Source organism: Meles meles, chromosome 10 (genome assembly GCF_922984935.1).
Source record: "Meles meles chromosome 10, mMelMel3.1 paternal haplotype, whole genome shotgun sequence".
NCBI classification, from domain to species: Eukaryota; Metazoa; Chordata; class Mammalia; order Carnivora; family Mustelidae; genus Meles; species Meles meles.
In genome coordinates, this window is record NC_060075.1 from 33,952,694 (window position 1) to 33,962,788 (window position 10,095).

The following is a 10,095-nucleotide window of genomic DNA, read 5'->3' on the forward strand; positions in this document are numbered from 1 at the left end:
AATATATTTTAATTAATTAAAAAGATAGAATAACACATTACTTTCAGAGAAAATGTAACAACAATAAAGAAACAGAATTGTTTAAGACCTTGAAGTCCCCGTCATGGAGAATCAAAGCCACATTACTCATTTTCACAGTCAGCTTAAGATTGAAAAGTAAATGCATTCATTATTATCTTTATAGCACATAGGCCCTCTAATTGATAGAAAGTTTATGATTTTTAGAAAATTCTTGGTCTGAACAGCTAGACTGGCTTGCATATGTATATGCAAGTCTTCATCCTACTAAAGTCACAGAAAGCAATGAAATGGCAAGCTCCTGAGATCCTTTAGTTCAATTCTTTCATTAAAGGGGTAAGAAAACTGAGACCCTGAGATTAAACCCCTTGCAGGTGACACACCTCAGTAACGGCAGATCTGAGACTGGAATCCAGATGCCTAATCAGGAGGGCAGGGCCCTTTTCACTGCACTCTAACAGCTTCCCAGGGAAGACATCTAAATAAATCAATGGGATGTGGATGACTATTTGAAAAGAGGAGATTTTTAAGTTCTTCAAAACTATAAAAAGCATTTTAGAAAGCCAAACACCTGCTTTATTATTAGGGGCTATTCATTTTTCCAGATTAGCTGATGGGAAAATCCATGCCAATATCAGCAACTACTCATCACAAAATAATTTTGGACTCTAGTCTGGCTTCGTGGTACCAGTATCCAAGTACATGTGATTTATATTGTTTTACTTTCTTATTTAAAAAATTGAAAACAGAAATATCAGTTTATTTAGAATTAGCAAGAGACTTTCATTTCATGAGGAAGATGAAGTATGATGGGCTTATGAGCAATTCATTGTGTATACTATTCATCAAATGATAGAAAAATTTACAGGGGACCTGTTTAAGTGCTGGGAAAAGAAATAATTAAATTACCAACCCCATAATTTTTCATAAGTACATCCCTGAATGAGCAGTAACTCATGTATTTTTTTCTCTTATGGGTTTTTAACAAGGTTTAAAAATGTTCTTTATTGATCAATTTCATCTCTAATGTAATGAAAACAATGAGCACATTTTATGGGTTTTTAGAAAGTTTATTATAGATACTCATCATCTATTTGCCCCACCCCCAAATAGAAGAACCAACATATTTGCACATGAAACCTGGATCCACTTGGTACAAAATTTCAGTCTTCGAAATAAAATAGTTAATGGTAAATCTCAATAAAAATTCATTTTGGTGAATAATCAATGCAATTCAGAAATAAGGAAATCATATATCTCACTTGTTAAAAGTTAAAAGGTATGCTGTACATTTTGGCTTTAAAACTTATCAACAGCTATTTGAAAAGGTATGATTTATTTAAACTTATAATTTATTTAAATGCATATTTTATTAATCAAATACTTTTGTCAATCAGCATATCCACATATTTAAAAAAACACTTTAAATACAACTATATAGTTGTATAGTTTATAGTATAACTATAAAGTCAAGAGATTGATCTTTTTAACTAACATAATAAAATCTATGTAGTCAAATGAGTGGTAATGTTTTAAGGTAATGATCATGAGAATCTTTTCTAAGAATGCTACAATGGCCTAGAGGCAATTTTGAAATCTCTTTTGTAGTTATCCTCAAAAGGATAGGAGTTTCATAGTTTAATCATTTGTTTACTTTGGCCCCCAATAGTATTCCAGTTAAATCATCCTTCATCTATGAAGATAGATACTCAAAGGAATGTTAATTCAGGTTCTGATAATAATTCTTAAAATTTGAGCATTTATACACTTAAGATATGTAAATTATAGTAACCACTTACATCATAGACATCTTTTGTATATGCCTATCATTTTGGAATAATGAGATTTTTAAAATAACAGTGACTCATAACATTGAAATAGGACTCTACAACTCAAAAGTGATAAGAATAATTTTATACTGTGTAACAAATCCCATATCAGACAACTTTATGAAAGTCTGTATCTTTTAGTCTCTTACATATAAATATGTAGCTAAATAGTATGGGCCCAACAAACTGACAACTTTCCTATAAGTGTATCTCCATGAATCACTGTAGTTGAAATAGTACTCGAGTGTAAGAAATAGCCTTTATGTAAAATGTTATTAATTAGCACCAGTATTACTTGAAGGTAAAGTGAGACATTAACAGGAATGCAGAATGCAAGTTTAATTTCTAACTACAAGAGAGAAAGCATCTCCCAGATGAAATACCAATTAGATTTGGATTATTTTTAAGGTCACAGCCAGGAAAAGTTCAGTCATAAAACATTATAGGATTTTGCCTAGAAAAGTTAGAAAAGCCTTGTATATTGCTCTTTTACATTCTATTCCCAAACAAGATATATATGCTTATATTATCAAGACAGTGGAATCTCACCAGTGAAGTTCCCCATGAAAGAGACATTTACTCATTCTATATATTAGTTCAATAAGATAACAAATACAATAAAAGTACTTAAAAGCAATCTGATTAGAGCAAAATTTACATTAAGTACAAAATATACAGTAAAATGAAACATCTTATTAAATAGATCTGTAGGTTAACAATATCTTAAAGGTACACATGTTCATGAATCTATTTTCACATTTATTTGTCCTATTATATTTCATAGCTCCTATCACCACTGCATGCTTTTGTTACTATAATTTCTAGGATCTTTGTATATTTTTTCTATAAGTATTCTCATGACTTTATCTGCGAAGGTAATTTTAAAAGTATTACTTTCAGAGTAAAAAAATAAGAAATTCCATATTTTTATAGGCAGTTGTGCACAAAACTTAGTGTTTGAGAAATGTCTCTTGATCTTTATAAATTTGTCATTATAAATTGTATACTTTTGTACTAAACTAAAAATTGTCTGCCTTTAAAATTAAGTGTTGCCAACCTACTGTATAATTCTGGCTCTAAAGTTACATATTAAATCCTTGACTATTAATTAGAAAAGCATGATTTGAAAAGATCTGCCAGTAAACATTTCTACATGTGGTTGCCCAATCTTAAAAATTTTCTTAATTAGAACAGTTGGGAACGCTTAGAACAGAACAGTAGTGCTTTTATATTATGACAGTCAAGAAGTATGACAGTATCCAAATCTCCAGACCTGGGGTCCAAGTGTTTAGTCGTGACTCAGTTGCAAGCTGATAGAAGAGAAGCTGCGTCCTACACTTGTACACAATGGGGCAATGACAACATCTGTTATACTCTTCCATATTGTCTGCACCGAAGGCAGGACCATTAGGCAGGTCTTTACAAAAGGCATTATAATCCTAGAATGGAGGAAGAGATTTGTGTAAGGATTAGTGGTGTAATCTAATAAGGCCACTGACTCTTGTACATGCATGAAAAAATATAATAATGGCCTAATTCACCTAAATCTGAACATCTGAAACAAACAAATAGTGACCCACATAGTGATAAGATGCACAGAGATATGTTGCTTAAAAAAATAAACAGGCATATAGATAATAACACCAGTATTCTTTCTATAGATGGCATGCTATCTGAAACAGTAAAACTAAAAAAATAAATAAAATGGTAAATGATCTACCTGATCTCTGTCCCTAAACATTAACCTGCTTAATTCTTCATAATTCCCTGGAGTTCTACTTGAAAGTAGCCTTTTCCTGTTGCCTCATTCCACTTCTCCACCCCTTGGGCCAGGCTGGGTTGGACACTCCTTTTTTGTGCTATAGTACTAAATTTCTTAATCCTTAAATTTACCAAAGTGTATCATAAATACATGGCTATACTTCTGTCTTTCCTACTTGAATAGAGGCCCCCCCCATTTTAAAGGATTTTATTTCAGAACATGAGCAGGGGGGAGGGGCAGAGGGAGAGGGAAAAGCAGACTCCCAGTGAGCAGGGAGCCCCATGCAGGGCTCGATCCCAGGACCCTAAGATCATAAGCTGAGCTGAAGGCAGACGCTTAACCAACTGAGCCACCCGGATGCCCCTAAAGTGGAAGCTGTTTAAGTGAGGACAATCTTGACCTTTATTAAAGGTTTGGGCTGAAGTGAATTTAGCACTGTCATGCTTAATATTACTAATCTTTCATGGTAATTACATACACTGAAAAGAGCTGTATGGTAGAGTTAAAAGAACCCTGCAATTATGTCAGAACTCTTAGACAAAAACAAAACAAAACAAAACAAAACCGAGACTATCCTGAAATTATTTTTTCCTTATGTCTTTTTGTAAGATAACTGCAAATCTTCATATTCCTTAGGCTGATTAATTTTCTGTATAATCTTCTGTATAATGCTCTCTGTTGTAGTAGTGCTACTTGAGCACAGAAGTATCTTTGAATTCTAAGGACTTGCTGGTAGCCTCAGTGGGATTTTTATTATTATATGGATGGGCACAAGGAAGTAAGGTTGATTTTCTTGGTTTGCTATTAAAATGTGACTTAAATAATGGTCTGTTGTACTTAGCTAACAGTGAAGGGAAGATCAGGCAACTGTCTGATTGATAGAGATATTTTCAGAATACTGAATATTCATAGGAACTGTGTACACATTTATATTTATTTTGTTCCAAGTACTAAAGACTTAAAGAAATTTTTAAAGAAAATTAATTACTAGGTGTTTCGAAGCTAAATAGCTGAATAGAAACCCGAATGATGACAACTTCTGATTTCTTATCACATTACGTTTCTCACTTGATATGTGGCCTTGGGGGTATCACTACAAATGAAAGTAGAACCAAAGTTCGTAAGATTGGCTATAAGGATTAACACTTACAATGCACCCTTGAAATGTCTATATGATGCTGTCATTATAATGTATATATGATGTCATCATTTATAAGTAGAACAATTTGAAGTCAGAATATATAGTAAAAAGAAAACGATCTCAAACTGATGTACTCTACAGTTTAAATCAGAAAGCTTCCTAACCAAATCTACTTCACTGACAATATACTTTCCACTCTTCCATAGGCTGAGACATTTTCTATCTCATAATTTCTTAAATTTCTATATCCTAAAAGGGAATGAAGCACAGGACAATAGTGGACTTTCCAGTTCAGTGAAGTGTGGTTGCTTACATGTGAGAGTTCAGTTGATAGGATGTAGTAAACTCATTTTATTTTCTTTAAGTTGTTGTTCTCTCACTGTGGGTCAGAGGATCCATGATCCAAATGCTTCTTCTTCTTTTTTTTTTTAAGGTTTTATTTATTTATTTGAGAGAGAGAGAAAGGGCAAGAGAAAAGGAGAGAGAATGGAGCAAAAGGGAGAAGCAGACTCCCGGCTGAGCAGGGAGCCTGATGCAGAACTTGGTCCAGGGATCCTGGATCATGACCTGAGCTGAAGGCAGGCACTTAATCCACTTAGCCCTCAGGCACTGGATCCAAACACTTCTTAAAGAAATCTTATAATTTGTAAGATTATACATTCCTCCATTGGACAAAGCCCTTGGGACAGAGACTTTTACCTAGCTTTGTATTAACTATAGTGTCATATAGGTTGCATTATCATAGCAATTCGCTGTATAAAAATCTCTTCTAAAAAAAAAAAAAAACTCTTCTAGAAGTGAAATTGCTACTACTATATTTCTATAAGTTGGACTATCTATTTGAATTGCATCCCAGCAAACACAAAAGGTAAGGGTGCTCCAGACACATTTCTTTGATGTGATCCCCTTATGACCAATAATCTGCTGTTGCCAAATGGTGGTTATCTCAGTCTGAATGTGGTATGGTACTCAAACAACCCACTGGTCCCTCATGACCTGTACTTCCAACCTAGGATCCAACATCACCAGACTGAGTTCTGGATGTTTTGTTGTTGTTTTGTTTGTTTAAGGAATCTAAAATCAGATCCATTGTAATGATGTGATGTGGGTTGAATATCTATTACTGCATACTTTCATAGCTTTGGTTCTCAAACTCTTGGTAATAACAAGCCCTATTTCCTGCCAAAAGGGAAAAAAAAGAAAGAAGGGGAAGTGAAACAATGGGGAAGAAAGGTTTACTCAAATAGTTTGTTTTTTTATAGGGCCTCTCCTTGATCTGGTCTTATCATGTCAAGGGAATGTAATTCATTAATGATAAATCTATTTTATCAAGATACACGCTAACTTTTAAGCATTTTTTTTTTTGTTTGAAGTAACTCCTCTACTTGCAATCACAGCTGCCTGATGATGAATGGATGATTGTTAAACATTAATGACCCACATGAATGTAATTTGAAAAACAAGCTGAGGTTAAATAATACATTTTATGTGTCTGAAAAAGAAATAGTTTGATGATTCACCATTGGAAGCACTGCACACAAAAAACATCTGTTTTCAGGTGACCCAGGTTAAGAAAAGCATCATTGGGTAATTGTAGCTTTACTTATATCTTTCCACCATTTAGTAAATGAAAACCATTTTGTCTTTAATTCCTCAGCCAGTGCTTTAGGGAAGCCCAGCTTTATTGATTATAAATGCTGCACTCTGTATTTCCAAACAGCTTAATAGCCAACATTTCACAACATGCTATGTGGTCACTCAGTTTTTCACATTTTTGAAAGAAGTTACACGATTGGTTTTGGTTAATTAGGAATCCAAAATTTTATATGCTGGCTTGTGCCTTTTAAAAAAATCCATGTGCTAATAATGTCAGATTATAAGCAAACTATACATCTGGCCTTAGTGAATTTGCTTATGTATAAAGGCAAAGATTTTCATTCCTCCAACAGTCTTTTGACACTTTCAATATATTTTAGTTGCTTCCATCTTTAGTGACCAAATTAAATTGTGTTGTCCTTTACTTATTTGGTGAATTTTTATCTATCTTTTTTTTTTTAAAGGGTTATTTATTTATTTTTGAGAGACAGCCTACGCACAGGGGGAAGGACAAAGGAAGAGGGAGAGAAAGAATCCTCAGGCAGACTCCATGCTGAGTGCCAAGGCTGATGCAAGGTTTTATCTCTTGACCCTGAGATCATGACCTGAGCTGAAAGCAACAGTTGGTCACTTAACGAACTGAGCCACACAGGCACCCAGAATTTTTATTTATCCTTTAAAAGATTTTTTAGATTCCTTTTTCTCTACGAAGGCTTCCTAGTGTCTCCCTCTTCCTTAATAGATTTAACAGAGTTTTCCTCAGCATCTACTTCTGTACCTTGTCTGTTACCCTGATAAGCTGAATAAACTGAAGGCAGATTCTACATTTTACTCATCCTTGGCCCAGTGCCCAGCACAAACTAAGCACTCAATAAATTTATCAAGTTGAGCTAACTAGCCAAGTAACTAAAAGAAACTGAATTGAATTACAAGGTAAAGGGGAATTGAGAATAATTCTGTAACTTCTAACAATGAACACAACATGTGTTAGGGTGTGGCAATACCAGAAGAAGTGACTAAGAAAGACATGGAGGCATTTAGGATTATACATTTTGCCAGGACTGCCCTAAAGCACAATCTTGACAACTGTTGCAATACAGGGGATGATCAGAATGTTCTTTCCCTCAAGACAAGGTGGTATCTTTTAAAACAATGTAACATTTTCCTTTAAAAAAATTTTTAATGTTTAAAATGTTCTCCAAAGTTTTATGATGCACTTTGAGTGTGAATAAAGTTACTCAAAACATCCTATTAATGCCCAGGAGGTTTTATAATTATTTCCCTTTAAGTTGATGCCACTCCCTATGTTGTCTCATAGGTGAAAAAGTAATTTGGAGGCCTTCTCATTTCATTATCCTGCAGCTTGACTTTCCTTTCATTTCTGTTGGGGGGGGGCCCTCACCTTAACTGGACACACACAGGGTCACATTCTTGCCATCTGCTAGTGTCAGGATTGGAGCAGTCCCTCCATAGCATTTTTAAACCAAGCTTGATATCCCTGTTCAATTATACTGTCACTGGCATTCTGCTCAGAGATCACTTTTGTTTTAGCCCAAGCACAGGTGGTGACTGAATAAAAGGTGATGATAGAAATAAGAGTCTAGCCCAGAACCACTGGCACAAGTCCTAACTTGTCCTATAAGAGAACAGCCTGTGGCAGGAAGCATGGCCTCCAGGTCTCCACCTCCACAGTCAGGGAGTGGGGGGCGCTTATTAACATCAGAAGGAAAATCACACCCAAGGGCAGAGGGACGTTACTGTTTAAACTCCTAACCCAACCTATGATTCTCCAAAAAGCACACTGCCCTTCAGGGCCTCCCATTTCTTGCTACTGTGGCGAGCTGATGCCTGTTCTTCTTGCAAGCAGGCCTTGGGAGAAGGGGAGTGCAGGGGGCAGGTGGCAAAGAACATTTCTACGTTTCAGAAAGTCGGTCCACCCCGTGTGCCCTTTCTCACCAGATGTGCAGACAGCTGAGGATGGCAAAGAGAATTCCTGCAGCGAAGGCCATGGGGATAGCCAGGAAAAATGTCAGGAACTTGTAGATCACGTATTTGCTGATTTCAAAGAGGGCATGGCTACAAATCCACACTTTGTCAAAGGAGTGTGTAGACACCGGCTCTGCAATCACATCCTCGAAGCCCACCTGCAGAGGCAAGACGCAGGAACACCCAACTGTCACCCAACCCGCAGCCCCGGGAACTAGGAGTGCTCGGATAGAAGAAGCGAGAAGGAAGGAGCTGGCTGGGTCGCCTACCTTCTTTTAGGGTGAGGTTGGGCACACAAGAATTTGGCTAAGAATTCCAAGTTACACAGGCGGCCCCAAGGCATGTGAATTCCGGGTCCCGGACCCCGCGGGGCTGACCCGGTGGCGAGGGTGGGGGTTTGGGGTCCGGGCAGGGGTAAAGGGGGCACCCGTTACCCCAAGCCTTGGCGGGGCCCAGGTTACGGCCCGCCCCAGGCTTCTTCACCTTGAGATGCGAGTTGAGCCGGTGGGGATCCCGATCGGAGCCCGAGTCCGCGAACTTATCCAGGTCCGCGTAGTCGACGCCGCTATGGCGGCTGTAGGCATCGTCATCCATGAAGAGCTGGACGTCTGCTTTCTCGGTCTCCAGCCCCATCGCGGCGCTCAGTGCGCGGCGGCGGCGGCGGCGGCGGCGGCAGCAGCAGCAACCCGGCCTACACGGCCTCCCCTTCCCGTTGCGCCCGGCTCCGCCCCGCCTCGCCTCTACCCTCGCGGCCCCGGCGGCTGGTTCCCGCTGCGGGCTACCGCTCCCGGCGGGGGCCCAACCCGAACCGAGCCCCGCCTCGCTGCCCAGGCTGAGGGGCGGGAACAGGACGCTGCAGGAGAGGTGCTCCCACCCAGAGTCGCCGCTGCGTTTTGGCCTGCTCCACGTCTGCCTCCCGGTCGGGAATCATCCCAGCAGGCACGTTCCGGCCCTGCACGGGCGGGCGAAGCGTGCCCTGGGGACGAGGACCCGTATTCCGGGGAGCCCCCTGGGTCTTATCGCTTGATGCTTAGAACTGAGACTTTTTAAGAGCTGCCCAGGGATGATGGACTTAGTGCAGGGACGCAGCTAGGTGTTTAGGGGCGCAGGTATAGAATCACAACGTTTGCCTTAACCTCCCTGCTGTACCGTTGACTTGTGTGCTCGGGACCTCCGCTACCTCCGTGTAAAATGGGAGCATTTGGGAATGTCTGGGTGGCTCTGGTCATGATTCCAGGGTTCTGCTCAGCAGAGAGCCTGCTTTGCCCTCTACCCCTCCCCCCTGTTCGTGCACTCACTCTCTCCCGTCTCCCCCAAATACATACATAAAAGTCTCTTTAAAGAATCGGAGCAATTGTTCCTGCTTCACAGAGTTGTCGCTTGAGAATTAAATTCCTGTAAAACTCTTATGTGGTCTTAACACACAGTTAGGACATACCTGACTGCCAGGCAATCCCACAAGTGCTTGAGGATCCAGGAAGCACGTCAGCGCTTCAGCTATCTCAGCGCCCACAGATGTGGGAGCCTGCTGGAGAAAATGTGAGGATATAGAGTCCGTTTGGTGAGCTCCCTGTCCAGGAGTTTGCACTGTCAGAGCAGAAAGGAGGTCTCTCTCTTTTTTTCCTTTCTAAATTAAAACTCTCGATTTGCCTTTGAATCAAGACCTGTTGAAAGATGTCAGGTATCTCCAAGATGTCAGGTATCTATCTGCAAGATGCAGTCACAGCCACAACTACCTGTAGGAAATATGTGAACAGACCCCT

At 39.2% G+C, this 10,095-nt stretch overlaps 1 protein-coding gene across 2 annotated transcripts; it reads right to left on the bottom strand.

Annotated features, from left to right (window-relative positions):
• Positions 1-1,072: 1,072 nt before the first annotated feature.
• CAV2 (caveolin 2) lies at positions 1,073-9,771 on the bottom strand. 2 transcript variants are annotated; one of them, XM_046021629.1, is made up of 3 exons: positions 8,816-9,375; positions 8,303-8,490; positions 1,073-3,286 (listed from the first exon to the last, which is right to left on the bottom strand). In XM_046021629.1, the coding sequence occupies exons 1-3, from the start codon at positions 8,963-8,965 to the stop codon at positions 3,136-3,138; spliced, it is 489 nt and encodes a 162-aa protein (XP_045877585.1). In that variant the 5' UTR covers positions 8,966-9,375; the 3' UTR covers positions 1,073-3,135. The 2 variants fall into 2 exon arrangements, with proteins under 2 accessions (XP_045877585.1, XP_045877586.1); XM_046021630.1 differs by lacking the exon at positions 8,303-8,490 and having other exon boundaries at positions 8,816-9,771.
• Positions 9,772-10,095: the final 324 nt, after the last annotated feature.